The sequence below is a fragment of the Mustela putorius genome, unplaced genomic scaffold (genome assembly GCF_011764305.1).
Source record: "Mustela putorius furo isolate JIRA1106 unplaced genomic scaffold, ASM1176430v1.1 tig00000698_pilon_pilon_pilon, whole genome shotgun sequence".
NCBI lineage: Eukaryota > Metazoa > Chordata > Mammalia > Carnivora > Mustelidae > Mustela > Mustela putorius.
In genome coordinates this window covers 960,050-983,017 of record NW_025421449.1, presented here as the reverse complement: position 1 = coordinate 983,017, position 22,968 = coordinate 960,050, and the positions used below count along the sequence as shown (strand labels likewise).

Sequence of the window (22,968 nt, the reverse complement as noted above, 5' to 3'; positions counted from 1 at the left end):
GAAGGGAGGCCTCCAGTGACAAGTTTTAGGTCCTAAACAATTTGATAATTTTATTCACAATATAATTTAAGACTCTGAAGGCATGCTTATATCACATTTTTAGTGATATAAACTGGTGAGTGACAACTAAAAAAGTCATGTAATAGAAATGTACACAGGAAGGTGATGAAAGAATATACATCCATTTCTTCAACAAATAAACTTTAGTGGAAAAAAAAAATAGAAGGGGAACTTATAAATTAAATTGAAAGAAATTTAAGTGTCAAACAACCAAATACCATGTGTCTGGATGCCCTGGATTTGAACAAATCTTGTCTGGATACTGATGTGAATAAAGCATGTGGGGGGGAAAAATGACATTTTATGAGACAATCAGTAAAACATGAACACTGACTAGATATATACAGATATTAAGAAATTATTAATATTTTTAGATATAACAATATTATGTTTAAAATGATATACAATTTTTATGGATGAAATTCTGTGTCTGGAGTTGGCTTCAATATAATCTATTGGGAGTGTGAGGCCTGGATCCAGATAAAACAGATCTGACAGTGTACTGAGTGGGAGCTGGGCACCTGGTACCTGAGGATTCACTGTACTGCTCATACTGGTCTATGCTTGAATTTTTCCATAATAAAGTTTTAAAAAGGCATTAAACAATAAACAAAACAGGAGCCCATTTCTGTAAAAACACAACACATATAAACATAATACATACCTTTTCGTGCTCGTTTCGGCAGCACATATACTAAAACATAATACATACCTTTCCCTCTCTATGAAAAGATATGCAAGAGATCTTAATTGTGATTAAGTGGTAAAATTTATAAAAATAATAAAGTTAAAAATGGGATCTTTCACAATGCCAAAACTTTTTTTCTTTCTTTTTAAGATTTCATTTTTTTTATTTCAGAGAGAGAGAGACAGAGATAGCGAGAGAGAACACGAGAAGAGAGGGAGAAGCAGGCTCCCCACTGAGGGGAGTTGAACACAAGGCTCCATCCCAGGATGCTGGGATCATGACCTGAGCCAGAAGTGGACACTTAACCCACTGAGTCACCCAGGTGCCACTACATTGCCCCCCTCCAAATTTTTTTTTTAAGATTTTATGTATTAATTTGACAGAGGGAGAGAGATCACAAGCAGGCAGAGAGGCAGGCAGAGAGAGGAGGGGAAGCAGGCTCCCCGATGAGCAGAGAGCCCGATGCGGGGCTTGATCCCAGGACCCTGAGTTCATGACCTGAGCCGAAGGCAGAGGCTTTAACCCACTGAGCCACCCAGGTGCCCCTTGCCAAAATTTTCAATAATGAAAAGGTACTACTTATGCAGGCAGAAAAAAGTATTTTGTTTAAAGAGATGACTAGGATAAAGTTATACCAACGCAGTAAGGAAAATTTTTACAGAGAGAAGGGATTAGTTCTGAGACAGTAAGATCCTCTACAAAAAATGACCAATCAGAGACTTATTAGGAATTGAATATGAAAGACACCTGCACTGAGTCAAGAAGATAGACTCTCCACTCCAAGATTTTTAGGCTGTTAACATCAAATTAATGTCAATTCTATCTTTACTTTGACCAATTTACAAAGCCCTGAAAAGCTTATTTCTTAAGTTTTCTGTTGTTAAAGATACTTACTTTGATTTATTATATTCAAATTCTATGTGTAGACAATCTTCAATGCCTACTTCCATCTTAATTGAGTTGTTAACATCAGGATATGTGGCAAGCTGGTGAACAATAAGATCATATTCTTTTATCAAGTCTGTCAGTCTTCTTACTATTGTCACTTTAAGAAAATACCTACAAAGTCAACCAAGAGGTAAGTTAAATCTCCTATGATAAATTTTAGTATTTTAAACAAACAGACATTAACTGTAACTCAGCTTTCTCCTTGCTGATCCTTTGGGATCAACTTACTTCACAAAAGAATTCTGATCTTTAAATGCTTCCACCCTCAAAAAAAAAAAAATACAAAGTGCAATTTTAAGAAGAATGTATGTGCTTTTTAAGCTGCATCTCAAGTGCTACGGTCATGCCTACCTGAGGAAATCTATTACTTCCTACCATATACCAAATGAGATCTGCTGGGAAACTAATAGATTTTGAGGTAATTCTGTTTACAAGACAAAGGAAGTACCTAGGGGAAGATTCATACAAAGGAAGTATATAATTAAAACTTCTCATGATGGCGGTGTTTAAATCTACGAGAGAAGGCTCTTATTACCTCAGGTGGGCATTAGGTAGACAAAATATGTGGCAGAATTCTTAAAAATCTGAAGTCTATCAGTCCAGAATTATAATTAAAGTTCTAGTAAGACATTTGATAGTAGCCATTACTTTCTGGTTTTGACACCATCTACGGTTGTTAATATACATTCATACCTCAAGCGAACATTGGCACCGATGTAAGATTCATATGGCTTTTCAACTTGCATAAATTCAAAATCATAACTTCTGCTCTGAGTCAATTCTCCAGGCAAGGCTAGTTCTTTCACTAGGTTTACAAATTCATGAGTATTACTCTTGTCATTGAAAAGTTCTACAAAATTTTAAGCAAAAAAAAAAGACCAATTATACTTAGTATCTATTTCATTAAAACCCAAACTTCTACCTCCAAAGCAAGTAATTTTTACCAAAAGAATTAGTTGGACTTGTCCCTAATCTACTAGAGCTATAACATAAATTCCATCATCCTCATTATGGTCCACCTAGGCATAAAAAAATTCGAGCCACACAGCACAATGAAAATTTCTATTATAAAAGATGTATTCATTCCTTTAATGTAGTTAGGGCTTGCCCAAAATGAAGCTGCTTTAACAGACACATTTCCAGCAATTATTTGAACTTCCTCCGTTCAAGGCAAAAAGCATTCGTTGTTTTGCTTTAGTTAGGCAAATATATTATCTTGATACACTGTAATATACAAAAGACTTATCAACTATCAGTGAATTACTATAACTTGCCCCTCAAATATAATCTGATCTGGAATAGATATATAAACAAATCCAATTATAATTTTGATACTTTAAAAATGTGTAGTACATCTTAGAAAGCTAGATTTAAAACTATGTATACTATATTAGAAAGACCCATTTTCTTTTCTCTTTCTCAACCTGCAGTACCAAAAGATTTATACAGTTTAACTTCTACTAAACCAAGAATGCCTCTGAAATACATATGTGGAAATCTACACAATGTGATCTAAGTCAAGAAAAATTATTATACCTTTCCTTTTCACATCCAATTTTCTCACAGGTGAGTCTGGCTACAGGCTCACATTAGGTTAGGAAGACAAATGGCATGAGTAATTAGAAAGTGAAGGATGAAGGTGACACTGGTACTTGTAAAGCTGGTGAAAAATGTAGGCAGATGGAAATTTCAGTGAGTCAACTAATTTACTTGAATTATTTTTCAAGGCTGGTAACTTACATAACTCCTTTCATTTTTAGTAATTAAGTTTAATAACAAATAAAGGCACTATGAGTCAAATATTATTTAATACAATTCAAAGAAATATGATTTAATGTTTATAAAATAAATCCTCTTTTACTATCCAAAATCAATTCCTTCCTTCCATGAAACTAATCTCTAATTCAAAATTTAAGTGCTTAAATCCAACTCAAATCCAACTTCAAACTCAGTTATCATTAAAAAAAAAAAAAAGTAATACTATTTTAAAACTCACCAATTTGACCTACAAATTCAATTCTAATTCCTTGGTGCTCTAGCCTCTTTCCAGGTTGCTTAAAGGCTAGGTTTACCTGCCAAAACATGAAATTGTAAAAGATGTTAACAATCTTTTGAGTGGGCCTACTAACAGATTCCTTCCAGATGAATGCAATATATAAGTATTTCAAGGATTCACTTCTGAAGTTTGAGACACCACCACATACCAAGATCGTTATGACTTTACAGAACCAGAGAAGGTATAACTTACTCATATACAATCACTTAAACATACGCTTAAAAGCACCTGCTTTGTTAGGAAGGAATCCTTTATAAGTTGGAGAGCTATAAAGACTCAAATCAAAAAAAGGAAAAATCTGCAACCACTCAGATGTGTTTTCTGGTCAAATAGTTAAACAATTCTACACAATAACATTTTAATGTAAGGTAATCACTAATTTCAAGAATTTACCTAAAGATCACTTTCAGCTCTTTGTAACCAAAAATATATTATTATAATTCCTAACCTTAAAAGCAACACTTATTCCCCTGAATCTGCTACTCACTCTAAAAATAGAACGTCTAAAGGTTGAAATTGTATGATTTATCTTACATATTTTTGAAGTGAAATATACAACTCTGAAATCCTAAATTCACATCTGCCAAATGGAAGCCTTAATTTTATAAACTTTTTAATTTGACAAAATATTTATAAAGTACATACGTATTTTTAAAATTTCCAAATGTTTAAAGATTAACTAACGTACAAAAAAGCACACTTCCAGATTTATTCTTTACTATAAAAAATATTGTTGGGGCGCCTGGGTGGCTCAGTGGGTTAAGCTGCTGCCTTCGGCTCAGGTCATGATCTCAGGGTCCTGGGATCGAGTCCCATATCGGGCTCTCTGCTCAGCAGGGAGCCTGCTTCCTCCTCTCTCTCTCTGCCTGCCTCTCTGCCTACTTGTAATCTCTCCGTGTCAAATAAATAAATAAATCTTTAAAAAAAAAAATATTGTTAACATGACTCTTAAAAGCTTTTTTAAATAATGCTTCTCAAAAGAAAACAGTAATCAAGGGCCAATAAAAACAGAAATCCAGTTACTTCTGTTTGTAAGTCTATTAAATAAAATACTCAATTTTCTAAATCTTCCAAATCTGTAACCAGAATGAGTTAGTTACTTGCCTTCCAAATTAATATCTCAGAGAAAGAAGTAAATAGTTAAATAAATTGTGGTACATCATATGATGGAAAATTATTGAAGTTTAAAAACAATAAGATCAAAGAATTTTTAATGATGTGGGAAAATGTGCATGATATGTTACATGAAGGAAGCATGGTCAAACTGTACACGAGAATAATGCCAATTATGTATTTTTTGATTACACAAAAGAAATACTATTAAAGCAGTTACTTCTGGGATGTATGAGAAATTTTGTTTTCTTTGTAGTATCCAAGGTTTTTTGTTTTGTTTTTTTACACAGGCAACTAATACTTTCAAACTCAGAAAAATACTTATTTTAAAGAAGAAAGTATAGTTAGAGGCTTCACACACTAACAAGTTGAATTTTCGGTTTGAACCTCAAATAATACAAGCCTAACTCGCAACTATTTCACAAGCCAGGCAGTAATTAGAACTATTCCCTAATTTACACTAATAAAGCACATAAGTACTTTTATTAACTGTCTAGCTGGCAACAGATCTGGGGAATGCTTTCACTGAAACATGGCTGTGTCTGATATTTTTAAGTTTACAGTTCTTCAAAAAACACTCCGACACCATACTACTAAGGCAGAAATTAGAGTCATTCCATTTTTCTACCAAATTGCCTAAACTCTGAAATTGTCCTTAGTCTCCCACTGATGTCAAAACACAGTTGCTTTTAAGCCTAATGCAAGATATTATGGAATCCGAAAGATCCCAGAGTTGGTATGCATAATCAAGCATTTTTATTTAAAAGCTGTTCTGCAATGGAGCATAGAAATATAAATGAAACTAAGATTGTGAACTGAGTTAAAGAACATTAATACTAACTGTTACACTTCCATAACTTCTATTATAATTTCAAACATAAAACAGTGCCAAGAATAGTACAAGGAAATCCCACATAACCTGTACACAGATTTACCATGTTTGTATTTTGTCACATATGACAAAATATAATTTTATTATATTTATATATATTACATATAAATTATATAAAATTTATAAATTATCATTCTCTCTATATATAAGATGTGCATGCATACATATACAACTTTTTTTTTAATCAGTTGAGAGTAATTTGAAGATACCATGCTCCTCTACCCATAAATACTTCATGTGTACCTAAGAAAATAATCTCTTAATCACGGTGCAATTTTCAAAATCAGGAAACTTGTAACTCCACAGTTTATATTCAATTTCCAACAATTGTCCCAATAATGTACTTTACTCCCTTTTTTCTCCTGCCCAGGCTCCAATCCAGAATCACATTACATATAGTTATGTCCCTTTAGTCTCCTTTAATCTCAAACATTTCTCAGTCATTGACTTTTTCTTTTTTGAGAGTACGTGCACATGTAGGTGGGGAGGGGCAGAGGGAGAGAATCTTAAGCAGGCTCTACGCTCAGCACTGAGCCCAACACAGGACTGAATCCTGAATCTCAGGACCCACAGAGCATGACCTAGGCCACAATCAAGAATCAGATGTTTAACCAACTAAGCCACCCAGGCGCCCCAGTCATTGCCTTTCTTGACCTTGATGTGTTTTTTTAAGAGTACAGGTCACTTATTTTGTAGAACAGCCCTCAATTTGGGTTTGAGGTTTTATCACAATCAGACTCAGCTTATGCATTTTTGGCAAGAATACCACAGAAAGGAAGTTGTGTCCTTCTCAGTGTATCTTATTAGGAAGTACACGATGCCAAGTGGTTATTTTAACTTTGATCACTTAGTGAAGGTGATCTACCAATTTAAAGTTACTATTTTTTCCCTTTGCTATTAGTAATTTGAGAAAGGTAAGACAATGTATACCTCTTTAAAAAAGGCCATGAAAGCAAAACACAGGCAAACTATATAAAACATATTTACTGTTCTAACAAGCCAATCTCAAAGCTCATTCTTCATCATCTTTAGCAGCTAATATTCTGTAGATGTCTCCAATAATGCTGTCTTCAGGGGCTGTGTAAGGAGTAAAATTCATCTGCATTGTGTTTAAGACAAACACCTATCAATGTACTACACACCATTTATAGGATCATTTACAGTAAATTACTGAGATATCTGCACTTTACTGTAGCTGAATACTGTGGTTTTCCAAAATTCATTTCCCACTGCTGCCAGAAGAATGTGGTCCATATTCATGTTGATGAAAGATACTGAGATAATATTCTTTGTTTAAAGAATTAAACTATAAAGCCCTATAATCTCAGAATAAACATATGTCATTGTTCACTTTTGTAATAAGGAATACAGAGTTCATTATAGGTGACGTGGCACTGGCAACACCTCTTTAAGACAATTTACTTATCACTGTCCAATCTGAAAGAATCTTAAGGAATTATAACTTATGAACCCACCAGAAATATACCCACATTACTACCAAATTTTTCACAATTATTGTGTCTCAACAGTTAATCAGGCAATCTAGTAAGACTCTCTCAAAATTATTCAGAAGGTAAAAAGTGATACAAGCTGTATTTCGAAAAGAGGATACCTAGCTCAAATATATTCTTAAAGCATAAAAAATTTAGGATACACTACAACCGTTCCAGCCTTAAGGAAGAACAGTCACTTGAACATGAACGAAGCAGTAAATATTCTACCTAAGGATTAAAAAAAAAAAATCTGAGTAAGTACCTTTCAAGAATTTCTCTATTTATCTTGTAATAATATACATAGTCCCACTTGTCTTAAGAAATGCTTCAAAAACAGGGCACCTGGGTGGGTCAGTTGGTTAAATGTCTGCCAGTGGCTCAGGTCAGGATCCTAGGGTCCTGAGATCAAGCCCTCCTTTGGGCTCCCTGCTCAGAGGGGAGTCTGCTTCTCTCTCTCTCCCTCTGCCCCTTCTCCTGCTCATGCTCATTCCCTCTCTCTCAAATGAATAAAATCTTTGGGAAAAAAAAAATGCTTCAAAAAAATCTCCAAAAGACTTTTAACAGACAGCAATTAATTTTAGTTTTAAAAGTATATGCTACAAGAGTCCCCAAAGAGTCCCCAAACAATTCAGTAGGGAATGAATATTCTTTTTAACAATATTGCTGGAACTGAATATCAACGTACAAAAGAATGAAGTTGTATCTCTAACTCATGCCATAAATAAGTATTAACTTGAAATGGATCAAAAACCTATGTAAGACAATTACAAAACTCTCAGAAGAAAACAGAGTATAAATCTTCACTGCTTTGGATGGACAATGGTTTCTCAAATAACACCAATGCATGAGCAACCAAACAAAAAAATAGATAAATTGGAACTTCATAAAAATTTAAAACTTTAGTGCTCCAAAGACACCATCAAGAAAGTGAAGACAAAAAAAAAAAAAGAAGAAAGAAAGAAAGAAAGGCAGGAAGGTGAAGACAATTCAGAAAACAGGAGAAAATATTTGTGAAATATAACTGATAATGGACTTGTATCCAGCAAATATAAAGAGTTCCTGCAACTCTTTATTTGCCTTTTTTAGGCAAATAAAAGGCAACCAAATAAAAAAGGTCAAAGGATATAAAAAGAGTTTTCTCCAAAGATTTCACCAGCAATAAGCATGTGAAAAGATGCTCAGTATTAGTTATTAGGGAAATGCAAACCAAAACCATAATGAGATACCACTTCATACCCACTAAAATGGCCATAAATAAAAAATGCAGACAATATTAAGTGCTGCCAAGAAACTAAAGAAACTAGAACCCATATACATCATTGGAAAGAATGTAAAATAATGCAGCTGCTTTGGAAAAGATTGCCAACTCCTCTAAAAGTTAAACACAAAGTTAACACATGACCCAGCAATTCCACTCCTACATATACATCCAAGAGAAATGAAAACATGTATTCACACAAAAACTTGTCCACAAATGTACAGCATTATTAGTAATAGTCAAAAGGTAGAAACCCAACTGTCTGCAACTGATGAGCTCATAAAGGAGATGTGGTATATTCATATTCCACATGGATATATATTGGAATACTAGTTAATCTAGTTAATACTAGTTAACTTTAAAAAAGGGGTCTGATACATACTACATGAATGAAGCTTGAAAACATTATGCTAAAGGAAATAAGACGCAAAAGGATAAATCTTAAATGACCACTTTTTTTTTTAAGAATTTTATTTATTTATTCGACAGAAAGAGATCACAAGTAGGCAGAAAGGCAGGCAGAGAGGGAGGGGGAAGTAGGCTCCCCGCGGTGCAGAGAGCCCAATACAAAGCTCAATCCCAAGACCCTGAGATCATGACTTGAGCTGAAGGCAGAGGCCCAACCCACCGAGCCACCCAAGCGCCCTTATATGACCACCTTTAAGAAATAACTAGAATAGTCAAATTTACAGAAAAACAAAGGGGACCAGAGGTACCCAGGGACTGGGAGAAAAAGGAAATGGGTAGTTGTTTAACAGGTACCAAGTTTCTATGTGGGGTGATGAACAAACTTTGGAAATAGTGGTGATGGTTGTACAACCTTGTCAATGTAATTAATGCCACTGAATTGTACACTTTAAAATGGTTAAAATGGCAAATTTTATAATATGTATATGTTTACCAATTTTTTTTAAATGAACCTTTAAAGCATCACACTAAGTGAAAGGAGTCAGACAGAAAAGGCTATATATCCTATGATTCCATTTATATAAAATGTCCAGAATAGACCAATCCATAGAGAAAGAAATAAGATTTGTAGATTAGTGGTTCCTAGGTGTCTCAGTTCATTCGGGTTGCTGTCACAAAATATTGTAGACAAGGGTGGCTTATAAACAACAGAAATTTACTGTTCACAGTTCAGGAGGCTGGGAAGTTGAAGATCAATGTGCTAGCAGATTTGGAGAGAGCTCTTTTTGTGGTTCAAGGATGGCTGTCTTTTCACTGTGTTCTTACATGGCTGAAGGTATAAGGGATATAAGAGCACTAACCCCATTCATGAGGGCTCTGTCCTCATGAGAGATCATGTCCCAAGGTTTCAACACACAAATGAGGGCACAAATAATCTATTCACTAAGGAAGTGAATGCTAATGATATGGTAGTTCTTTTGGGGTGATGAAAATGTTATGGAATTAGTGGTGATGGCTGCACAATTCTGCAAATATAGTAAAAACACTGACTTGTACATTCTAATAGGGTGAATTTCTTGGTATGTTATTATACTCAACAGGCTATTTTTTTTTTTTTTAAAAGAAAAGAAAGTAAATGCTGCAAACAGACCAATGGCTGAAAAAGAATCACACAACCTCTGCTATGACAAAGGTGATACTGCAGTGCAGTGAAGGAAAGGATAAATGTTCTAGATTCATGAGATACCCATACAGGAGAGTAAAAAAAAGGGGGGGCGAACTAGCCTTAATTCCTAGGTTGCAAAGACAAAAGCAACTCCAAGCACTCTGAAGATCTAAATGTGAAGTGTAAAATTAAAAAAAAAAAAAAATTGTAGGAGAAAGATAACAGGAGAATATCTTCATGCCCATAAGGTAGGCAAAGATTTCTTAAATAGGATACAAAACACACCAACAAAAAGGAAACATAACATTTATCACCTGTTAAAGTTAAGAACTATTCATCAAAAGACACCAGTAAGATAATGAAAAGTCACACCAGAAACTGAGAGAAAATATTTACAACACATATACAAAAGACCCTACACTAAGAAGCATAAAGGCCTTGTACCAAGAACACACACACAAAAATATTACTCATCAATAAGAAAAAAAGTCAATTGAGTAGAAAATCAAGCTCTCCTCACCCCCTAAAAACTAGAATAGGCACTTCATGAAAGATAACAAATGGCCAGTAAGTCAATGAAAGGCTGGTCAACTTCAATGGATGTCAGGGAAATCAAAATTAATACCATGTAACAACCAAGAGAGTGAGAGACCATGAGAAGAAAAGCCATAGACTGAGAAAAAATATTTGCAGAAGACAGATCTCGGAAAGGACTGTTATCCAAAACATTCATAGAACTCTTGAAACAAGAAAACAAACAATCCAATTAAAAAGTAGGCAGATGATCTGAACAGGCACCTCACTAAAGAAGACAGACACTTGGCCAAGAGACATAGAAAAGATGTTCAACATCATATTACCAACTACACACCTATTAAAATGGGACCAAATCCAGAACACTGACAACACCAAATGCTGGCAGGGATGTGGAGCAACAGGAACTCTCATTCAAGGAATGAAAAATAGTAGCACTACACTGAAAGACAGTTTGGCAGTATCTTATAGCACTAAAGATAAGCTTACCATACAATCCAGCAAGCACACTCCTGGGTATTCATCCAAAGGGGTTGAAAACTTATGCCTATACAAAAACCTGCATACAGATGTTTATATGAGCTTCATTCATAACTGCCAAAGCTTGGAAGCAAGCAAGATATCGTTTAGAAGGGGAATGGATGGGTAAAACTGTGGTACATCCTGATAATAGACTATTATTCAACACTAAAGATAAATGAGTTATAAAGCTGTGAAGACACAGAGGAACTTTAAACGTGTATTACTAAGTGAAAGAAGACAGTATGAAGAGGCTAGATACTGTATGATTCCAACTACATGACATGCTGCAAAAAACAAAACTACAGGAACAATATAAAGGCCAGTGGTTTGGCAGGCGAGACAGGAAAGATGAATAGGCAGAAAAAAGAGGACTTTTAGGGCAATGAATATATTCCATATGATATTATAATGATGGACATATGTCATTATACATTTGTCTAAACCCCCAGAATAACAACACCCAGAGTGAACCCTCAGGTAAACTATGGACTGGGTGATTATGATGTGTCAATGTAGGATCATCCTTGGTAAAAATTGTGCCATTCTGGCAAGTGACATCAATCATGGGAGATGCTATGCATGTGTAGGGGCAGTAGGCATACAGGAAATACCTGTACTTCCCTCTCAATTTTGTTATAAACCTAAAACTGCTCTAAAAAAATATTTCTTGAAAAAAAAAAAAAGATCTGGGGAAAAAAGCGTGCAGACAGAAATTCACATGTCAAGGATATCATAAAAGGATTTTATTCTTGCTTTGGTTGGGATGTCAGACTCTCAGAACTTCAAAATTACATCTAGGGTATGAGGAATTGTTATGCAGAGACACTACAAGGCAAAACCAAGTTTAGAAACCAATTATTCAGTCCAACTTTCTTAATTTTATTGTAAGATCCAGAAAGTTAAATGACTGCCCAGAGTTACCTACCAAGACAGTGGTAAAGTCAAGATTAGAGCTTCCAACTCTAAGCCAATGATCTTTTTATTATACTCAGATATTTCAGAAAACATAGACTTGTTCTTAGTGAACATGCTGGGTCACAGGTAACCAATGCTTGTTTTCTTCTCTTTCTTTAAAGTTTTCTTATCAGAGCACTCATAAGTCACCTATTTAATAACCTATTCTAAAGGTATGCCAGGAATCAATCAATATTAACAGCAGTTACAACACTTGTAAAAAAAAAAAAAAGAAAAAAAAAGAGAGAAAACCAAACATCATGCACTCCCGATTTAAAAAAAAAAAAAAAAAAAACACCACCACATATACTCCTGCCAAAAGAACTGAACTTGACTCAGATCAAGCTTCTAGATCCAGCTACCAATTTACAGGCAACAACTGTATCATGAGTATGCAATCACAGAGAACTCTATAGTTAAGTGTCTCCGGTTCTTCAAAAAGTGTAAGAAAGGCATGAAGAGGGAATCTGAGATTAAAAGAGATTTTAAAAGCGTTATCAATCTTTTTAAGGATGCAAAACTAAACAATTAAGAAACACAAGGAACTATATTATAAAAATCAGAAGAGTGGTTTCTTTTGAGAGGAAGAGGCTATGTTTGGGTAGCTGGCAAAGTTCTCCTTCTGGACTCGAATGTTAATTACAAGAAAACATGCCTTATGATTATTTATTTGTTTTGTGGTTTTCAATATCTGTTTTATTTTACAATAAAAGGTTAAAAATGATAAACATCTCAGATCAGTAAATAATCAGACTCCAGATAAAGTATCTTCTGAGCAAGAGATTTTTTAAAATGCAATCTACAGTTATTGATTAGGACTACTACGTATGACATCTTGTAATTCCAAAAAATGTAACCTGAAGGCACACTACTTTCCATAAATCACAATGAAGAAGCTTTCATTCCCCTTATTTTCCCATCTTCCTTTTTTTGTCCTATAAACATTAGCCACGAACTCCTCTAACAAACCCAGATGACATAAGATCACTTTAAACCAGACAATGATTGTTCCCTACTAGACTTAAAAACAAACAAAAAGGGGTGCCTGGATGGCTCAGTCAGTAGAGCACATGACTTTTTTAAGTGGACTCTACACCTGGCCCAATGCTGGACTTGAACTCATCACCTCTAGCTCAAGACCTGAGCTGGGATCAAGAGTCAGACACCCAAACCACTGAGCCACCCAAGTACACTTAGAGCATTGGACTCTTAATCTCAGTTAGGGTCTGAGTTCAAGCCCTACATTTGGCTTGGAGCCTACTTAAAAAAATTATGATTAACGAGTATTAATCATATTCGCTAAGGCATAAGACTACTTTTATGCATCACTTGATAAGGAAAAGGGGGAAAATTGAAACCTTACAGAAGAGATCACAGATGCACCTGATCCTACACAGATACATTACAAATGTACATTAAGTCCTCTACGAAGATCAACAGACACAACGGTGGCAGTGCAGAGAGATAAGCTGTAAAGAATGAGAAAGAAACATTTAAAGGTCTACTAAAGAGTTATCCCCAATCTCTGTAACTCAACTTATGTAAAAGGAGAAACAAACTTTGAGTGGATCACAGCCCCTTTGGAAAAGTGAAGCAAAACAGATGCATAGTCACAAACACAAAATTCTGCTTGCAATTTTATTTTATTTATTTATTTTTTTAAGATTTTATTTATTTATTTGACAGACAGAGATCACAAGGAGGCAGAGAGACAGGCAGAGAGAGAGGAGGAAGCAGGCTCCCTGCTGAGCAGAGAGCCCGATGTGGGGCTTGATCCCAGGACCCTAGGATCATGACCTGAGCCGAAAGCAGAGGCTTTAACCCACTGAGCCACCCAGGCACCCCTGCTTGCAATTTTAGACTCTGCTCCTGTAACCCCTCCACTTTAAGACTTTTTCCTGCAAATGCGCTAATGAATCAAGGATTTTAGCTGAACTTCTAAAAAAAACTTTCCACCTTGGGGCACCTGAGTGGCTCAGTGGGTTAAGCCTCTGCCTTCAGCTCACTCATGATCTCAGGGTCCTGGGATCAACCCCCATATTGAGCTCTTGCTCAGCGGGAAGCCTATTTTCCCTCTCACCCTCTGCCTGCCTCTCCGCCTACTTGTGATCTCTGTCAATAAATAAATAAAATCTTAAAAAAAAACTTTCCACCTCTAACAAAATCACTCAAATTTAGAAACAGTACAGACAACTTTGGTGATTAATTCTAATACCTTACATCTAGGTACTTCTCACAAACAAAAGATTTACCTTTCCTGAAACGGATTCTCCGTCATAGAAAAGATAGTGTTTTTCTACTTTGCCATCTTCAGTTTTCATTTCAGCCATTTTCCTGGTCTCTCCATCATTAAGGACAACATCAATCTCACAAATGGGTCCAAAAAAGCCTCCAAGAAAACTCTGAAATAAAAAAGGAAAATAAAAGGAAATATAAAAGGAAAATGCTCATAATTATGTTTTGTCAGTCACTACATTTTATAATACAAATCTAAGTATCTCTTACCTACAGTTAAATAGAATGCGAATCTGTAAGTTCAACATGGAAGTAAGAACTTACATCAAATTCGACCTCAAAACTAAACAAATTTAGTATAACAATGTATATACAGCTAATATTGTACTGTACATTAAAATATGTTAAGAGAACAAATTCATATTGCATGTTTTTTGCCACAGTTTTTTAAAAGACAAAAAGAAAACTAAAATTTAAACATGCTATAGTTTCAATCATTTCCACAGGTAACCAATATAAATAATCAATTACTACTATACCAGAAATCTAAAAAATTAATTCTTAACATTTGGACTTGAAAAGCTATCTTTAGTTATACTTCTATGCTGTTATTTCATACGTAGCACTCATACAATCCAAATTATGCAGTACTCATACAAATCCAAATGCATTATTATAACGTACTATTTACTATAAAATGCACTGCTATATAGGTCTGACCAGGAAGTGTTACATTGTAAAAACTCTTGAAATAGAACTGGCTCTAATGGAGAAGACTAAATTTCTGTGAATTTTTCCAAAGAAAATGTGTAAGCCTTGTTATGGAAATCCTGAATATGACAGAAATATAAAGGACAAAAATCAACCGCTTATGAATGCCAAAACACATTAGTTGATAATAATATGGACTCCATTAGTAATTCCAATATCAGATACAGCTGGAGATTATTTTTGTTACTAAAGAAAGCTGGTATTCTAGTCTTTTTATTTTTTAAGATTTATTTATTTATTTATTTATTTGACAGACAGAGATCACAAGAAGGCAGGGGGTGGGGAGGAAGCAGGCTCCCTGCTGAGCAAAGCGCCCCATGCGGGGCTCGATCCTAGGACCCTAAGACCATGACCTGAGCGGAAGGCAGAGGCTTAACCCACTGAGCCACCCAGGTGCCCCTAGTCTTTTTTTTTTTATTTATACCAACCGTCCTCTATCCTGTCATCCTACATCCCTTCTTAGTCTGCCCTACACAACCACAATAATCTCTTAAAAACATAAATCTCATAATTTTCTGTTTAAAATCCTTCAGTGGGCTGGTAAGAGTATAAATTGGAACTACTTTAGAAAATAGTTGGTATTTGGGGCACCTGAGTGACTCAGTGGGTTAAAGCCTCTGCCTTCGGCTCAGGTCATGATCTCAGGGTCCTGGGATCAAGCCCCGCATCAGACTCTTTGCTCAGCAGGTAGCCTGCCTCCCCCTCTCTCTCTGCCTACTTGTGATCTCTGTCTGTTAAATAAATAAATAAAATCTTTAAAAAAAAAATTGTTGGTATTACCTGGTTAAGCTAAAGATATACATATCCCACGACCCAGAAAATACACCCTTAGATATATACCCTAAAGAGAAACTCTTACATACATGAACCAGGAAACAAATATAAAAATGTTAATAATATCTTGGTTCATAAAGTCCCAAATAGGAAACAATCCAAATATCCATCAACAAGAGAATGGATACATAAATTTTATTCTATATTCATACAGTAGGCAAAGGGATGAGACACAACTATACACAATAATAACTTTCACACATACTATAGAATTACATTTATTAAAAAGTCAAAAACATGTAGCGCACACTATAGCATCAGAAGTCAGGAAGTGGTTAGAAGAGAGCATAGAGGGAGTTTCTGGGGTGCTAATTACGCTGTTTGCTTTTATCTGAGCACTTCACACACAGGTTTGATCACTTTGTGCACTTATTCTTCTGTACACTTATCTGTGCACTCTTGTGTACTTCAATGAAATGTTATTTTAAATATGTGCACACGTGAGTGCACAAGTGCACGTGCGCGCGCACGCGCACACACACACACACACACTCTATTCCCTGACATGGTCTGCACATATCTGTTCTATCATCTCTCCAGTCACACAAGCCTCAAATTATTCAAGTTAATCAAATCTGCCAGGTTCCTTCTTGTCCTAGACCAAGTATCCTTAACCTAACTAACTCAGCCTCTGAATCTCAGTCTGACTCATTTCCATAAAGAGGCCTCCCATACGTTCCTAAATTGAAACTAGAGTCTCCAAATTTAGGCCTCACAACACCATGTAGTTTTATTACTTCATCATCTGTTATAGTGTGTGCTTATTCAATACCTGAATCCCTGACTGAACTCCAGGAGGACAGACACTTTATCCTTTGCTCACCACTGAAGACATAGTAGCTAGGAGTAGTGTGTGACATTTAGTAGAAAGCATTCAAAAACTACTGAGTGTTAATTTTGAATAAAATAATACTCTCCTGATACTAAAAAATAAATGGATACACAAAAGAAATGAATTAAACCCAGAATATCTGGAAAGATGGGAGCTCCCCCAAAGGAAGTTAGCTTTGGTGCAGTAGCTACGTCTAGAGCAAGGAACTTTCCTCAAGCCTCAGTTCTGTCCTCAGGTGGCAGAGTAACAGCAAGCAAGCTAATGATCCTCTCAAAACTCTGCAGGTCACAGGGCGATACTATGATCAAAGGAGACAATGCTTTCCTAAATTCTGCTTGCATTTTTGTTATTATTAATCCTATATAAACAAAAGATTATAATTTCAAGAAATCAACTCAAAGAATTGGCAGATTTATACTTCTAACATACTACAAAGACACAAACAGCATTTTTTCCTTTCAACGTTTTAATCCTTCCTGGCAACTTTACAAATAACTAAGTCAATTTTAACCAAAAAATTAATTTTAATCAGAAAAGTATTCTGAACTTAGAATGAAAAACATCAATGATAGGTCACATGCAATGCCCCTTTTCAGTTAGCTTTCATACTACAAGTTTTATACTCAAAACTTGCTTAAATGGTGTTATTTTTTCCTAAGGGCTACAGATAAGAGAATGTATAGCAGCTCAAAAGCAGGCTGCTGATATTTACTAACTCTCTAATACGTGAAAACTACAGAGCCAGCCAGGGTGGGGGGAAGCTATGGGAAGAGCAATTCTGAAAGGGTAGAAGACAAGAGCCTCATTTAAGATATAAATCGCAGCAGAAAAATAAAATGTAATTTTCTCATTCCCCTTAATACATCCTAGAGCTGCTTCTGGGAAAAATGAGATTTGAAAACAATAAAAATTATTTTACGGATAAAAGAATTGTTATGGTAACTTTTTCCACATATGGATATTTAACACACAGAACTGAACTTGGGATTTGAAAGCTGTATTAAAAGATCAATTAATCAAAAATAATGAAATCAAAATTTCCACTAAATAAGGTGGTGTAAAAAAGACTGAAGTCTCATGAAACTTCACAATTAACCAATAACATAATTATAATTAAACAGTCTCATTTTGACACCAAAGATAAAAATGAAAAATTCCTAGGCATTAAAAATCTGAGAAAGCTATGTGGTATCTTCTATTACTTTCTGTATGCAGAAGAGTATTTTGTAACTAAAAATTTAAAAAGAGACTTACTTTTCAACACAGTCAAAACACTAATATGGGGAGAGAGCAGAAGGTATTTTTAAAAGCCTAGTTACAGCACATGCATAATAGGCTGAGTAAAAAGCTATAGTACCTTAACAATGTTAACAGAAACTTTAGCACCAGGATAACATCCAGTTTTCCACACTAGGACACATCAAAAATGAAAGAGTCCTACTGAAAGCCCCAGAAAAGTGTCGATGTCTTACATTTAACAAGCAGGCAACAAAGAGAAAAAAAAAACTGAGAAAAAAAGTTTGTATTTTCTGTTTTCCTTCTAAAAGAAGTTGAAAGAGAAATATTTTCTACCCAAAGTCTTGCTTTTAAAGTCTTTATTGCAAGATGTGCATCTTCTGTTTTTTCAAAGGAAAATTCATGAAATTAAAAGTTTTAAAACTCCTCACAAATTATGATAGTTCTCCTGATAGGTAAAGAGGAAACAAAATACATAATTGGCAGGATGGTAAAGACAGTGGAAAGGGAATGAAAACTGTAAAGAAGGTTAGAATACATTAACAGAGACTTTTGCTGCAATTACAGATGAGACATTTTAAAGCGAAAGACTACTCAGTTCTGGTGAAGATATCTTCAAGTGAGCATTCAGAATATGAGATTTTCAGGACAGTATTAGACAGTATTAGACAAGTATATATAAGTCAAAACTCAGGTAGCCTTTAAATAACTAGACTCCAATATATATGACTATTAAAAGATTATAACATTGTTTTTACAGTTTTCTACTTGTGGCCTAACCCTCCTATCACTTTTAGGTTAATTTAAGATTTTTCATATAATTCATAAACCCATACTGCGCATTACCATCCAGCAAAATTGCATGTGGATATGTTAAAAGCCAACAAACTTTTTAGCGCTCACTTTAGAAACTTCACTCCTTCCAAGGGATGTAAAGAAGTGCAACTCAAGGTGAGTGGAAAGGGAGACTCTCAAAATTTACACAAGCAATGAAACAGCAAATTTTCATGCACGGATTACATTTATGCCCAGTTAAGTGTTCTAAAGCTTTACAATTTAGTTTATGTTTGACCAGTAAGTTGAAAATAAATTGCTCTTACACTAATCCAAAAGCCTATTAAAAGTAATAATTTTTAAAATAAGCAAAAGACTTTTAAGTCTTCTTGGCAAAGTATATTCAATGAATATTTCCTAACTCCCTGACTAGGCAAGGTCTTCAAATACTTCCTTGTTAAATTTATCACAACTGTTATTTCCACGTTAAACAAATAATTATACAAAGAGATGTTTACCTCCCTCTAGACTGTAAGCTACGAGAGAGAGCAAGGACTGTTTCACTTTTGCTAGTGGCCCTTGGGTACGCCTAAATAATTATCTGCTGCGTGAAAAAAAAAGGCCCCAAGTTTAAGAATAAATATGCCTGTCTTCACTCTTCTGATTTTAATCAAATCAACTTGAGTTTAAAATGTATTTATTCAATGGGGCACCTGGGTGGCTCAGTGGGTTAAGCCGCTGCCTTCGGCTCAGGTCATGATCTCAGGGTCCTGGGATCGAGTCCCGCATCGGGCTCTCTGCTCGGCAGGGAGCCTGCTTCTCTCTCTCTCTCTCTGCCTGCCTCTCTGCCTACTTGTGATCTCTGTCAAATAAATAAATAAAATTTAAAAAAAATGTATTTATTCAAAACAACTTTTTTTTTCTTTTTTAAAATACACCTAGCTTCGTCTTCAGCCAAAAGTCTCAAGCAGTTTCCTGAACCGGTGAGTTCTGGGAAAGCTGATAGTATCAGGCGAGCACACAGTAGGCGCTCAACATATGCTTGCTAAATGAAATGAACACCCGAAGTGAGCCAAATGAGACCCAATCTAGAGGAGATGGCCAACACACACACAGTTAAACGCATCGTGCCCACGCCTGAGCTTCCCACTAACTGGTGAAAGTATTCTTGACTTTCCTCCCTCCTCTGTTCCCTAGGCCATTTCAACATCCCAAAGCGTTAAGTTTCCAGAAAATGGCTTGGGGAAGGAAATGACCGCCAGAGCTTAAACTAGCAGGCACAAAACCAGTCTTCTGGATTAAAAACGTCCCCACTTCAGTGTCCTTCTCCTTCTCTCTCCCATTCTACAAGTGTCAACATTAAGGCTGAACTGGGGTCAAGATATCGCCGAATGTCACCACATCGAGTTAAAACCAAAACAAAACCCCGGAGTTTATCAGTCTCGTGACCACTGGAAGAGTGACCCCAGTCCCTCCCCCTCACCCCAGCCCGGAACTGGGGGACTGCCGGGTCACTCCACCTGAAGGGAAGCGAGGCTGTCCGGAAGGAGCGGAGGGACTTGGCTACCTTGGAAGGGGAGGCGGCGCTGAGCCCCCGCACAGGCGGGGTCCGAGGACTCAGCCAGGGCCCCCACAGCCGGTCGAGGAAGGCGGGCAGAGCCTCCGACATGGCCAGGAGAGCGCGCCGCCGCCCGCAGGTGCTCGGGCCTCTGCGAGACCGGGAAGAGGCGGCGCCGCCGCCGGCCCTTCCCCGATCCCGCGGCGACCAGACAGGCCTAACCCGGCTCCCCGCCCTGCTCGCTGCCCGCCTCCTGCCGTTGCCCTCCGCCCCACCCGCGACACGGAGCCCGCCGTTGGCCGTCCCGCCGCGCGCTCTGAGGCCAGAGCCAGAGTAGAGCGCGCGGTCCGCCGCGCACTTACCATTGTCAGCGCCGCCGCCGCGTCCCCACCACTTCACTCCGCTTCCCTCAGAACTCCCAGTCCAGATTCCCTCCGCCCAAGCGCCCGTCACGTGACCTCGAGTCGCTGGCCGCACGTGACCCCTCCCTTCCTCTCCTCTCCTCCCTCTGCTCCAGTCCCCTCCCGGCCTCTTGCCCCGCCCCACTGGCCAGCCTGGCCCTCGAAGAGAAGCAGCTTGGAGGCGGAGCCTCGTGCTCCACCCTGGGGCTGGGGGGCGGGGCTACCGAGATGCCGTAAACTGGGAGGGGCCTGAGTGGACGCAGGCTCCTCTGGGCGTCCTCGCCCTATCTTCGGTCACGTGGGGGGCGGTTCGCTGACGGGCTTCTTTGCCACGCCCAATTCCCCTTCCTTAGGAAGTTTGAGTAACTGAAAAGGGGGAAAGAAGGAGGGATTGTTCTACCAGGCGCTCTGATCGGGTGGGTACGGGGCCGCCAAGGCAAAGGGGAGCTGTCACCCGAGGCGCTGCTTCCTTAGGCCTTGCAAGGTACAAATTCTCTTATCCACGGAAGAGGCATTCTTCTTGTATCTTTCTGGAACTCGACCCGGCTCCCTCTCCCACTGGGAGCGGCTGGGTTTTGAGAACTAGTTAGCTTTGTCGCATACCCTGAAGAGCCGGCCAGTGGGGAAAACTCGAGAGCGGTACATCTGTTGTTTTGTCAAGTACACGGATAGTTTACGACCTAGCCACCTAAGCTGTGCTGTCCTGCCAGTACGTGAGGGGGTTGGGGGGCTTCGTAAAACAGGCGGTGCAGCTAGTTTGACCGCATCCAGACACTGTGGTCTAAGCCTAGAGGCAGGCCCTCCGGATGAATGGGATGCTGTTTTAGTTTTTTAAAAGCAGGTTGAACTGCCGCAGTGTATACGTGACCAAAGCAGAAGAATGATCATCTGAACGCACCATCAGTGTCCCATCATAACAAAACAAAATCAAGTTTGTGAGGCAGGGCCATAAAGCAAGTATAAAATTGTAAAAGGCTTGTAATTAGAGCATGGTCTCTAACCACACTAAAATTCAACTAGAGATAACAAAAGGAGAAAATCCGCAAATATATGGTAACCAAGCAACATAATTCTAAACCTCTATGTCAAAGAAGGCAGTGGAAACTTAAAAATAGTTTGAACTAAAAGAAAATTATAATAGAATTTATGTGATACAGCTGAAGTATTTATAGGGGGAGCTGTGGCTTTAAATGCATGTATTTAAAAAGAGTTTTTAAATCAGCAGTGTAAGTTCACATCAGGAAATAAAATCATACTAGCATGTGGAGGGGAGCAGGGTGTATGTGGGAACTGTACTTCCCACTCAGCTTTGCTGTGAACTTAAAACTTCTCTAAAATAATTTTAAAAACAGTAAAAGCCCTCATGTGGATAGTTATATTATCTTCAACAAAGGTGTCATGACAAATCAATGGAGAAAGGACAGTTTAACAAATGATGTTGGGAAAACTAGATATCCACTCGCAAAAGAATGGAGTTGGAAGCTTATCTTACACTGTGTACAAAAATTCACCCAAAGTGGGCTTAAGACCTAAAGCTATAAAACTGGTAGGAGAAAACGTAGGGGAAAATCTTCTTTGGACTCGACCATAATTTCAACAAAAATGACAGGCATAGCACAGGCAACAAAAGCAAAGAAAGACAAATGGAGGGGCGCCTGGGTGGCTCAGTGGGTTAAGCCGCTGCCTTCGGCTCAGGTCATGATCTCAGGGTCCTGGGATCGAGTCCTGCATCGGGCTCTCTGCTCAGCAGGGAGCCTGCTTCCTTCTCTCTCTCTCTGCCTTCCTCTCAGTGTACTTGTAATTTCTCTCTGTCAAATAAATAAATAAAATCTTTAAAAAAAAAAAAAAGAAAGACAAATGATACTGAATCAAACTTAAAAACATTAGTGCTTCAAAGGACACAACAGAGTGGAAGGGAAACCTATGGAATAGGAGAAAATATTTGCAAATCCTATATCTGACAAGATATCCAGAATACATGTTACTCCTACAACTTAACATACATTCTTCACATCTAGAATAAATGAAGAATGACCACAACTCAATAACAAAAAACAAATAACCCAGTTAAACTGTGGGCAAAGACCTCAAACATTTCTCCAAAGATGTTATACAAATATCCAATAAGCATATGAAAAGATACTCAACATTCAGATAAATGCAAATCAAAACCACAAGGCAGCACCTCACACCTACTAAGATGGTTACTATCAAAAGCAAAAATAACAAGTATGCA

The 22,968-nt window shown here is 37.2% G+C and overlaps 1 protein-coding gene across 3 annotated transcripts in view; it reads right to left on the bottom strand.

Annotated features, from left to right (window-relative positions):
- The window catches only part of VPS26A (VPS26, retromer complex component A), a 31,804-nt gene extending 10,987 nt beyond the window's left edge, over positions 1-20,817 (bottom strand). The window contains exons 1-5 of one of the 3 annotated variants that reach the window (XM_045083443.1): positions 20,694-20,817; positions 14,344-14,493; positions 3,693-3,768; positions 2,390-2,546; positions 1,643-1,807 (exon numbers count right to left, since the gene is read on the bottom strand). In XM_045083443.1, the coding sequence (XP_044939378.1) occupies positions 1,643-1,807; positions 2,390-2,546; positions 3,693-3,768; positions 14,344-14,493; positions 20,694-20,696 (551 nt within the window). In that variant the 5' untranslated portion in view covers positions 20,697-20,817. The other 2 variants (XM_013044319.2, XM_045083444.1) reach the window with 2 other exon arrangements.
- Between the last annotated feature and the right edge of the window lie 2,151 nt (positions 20,818-22,968).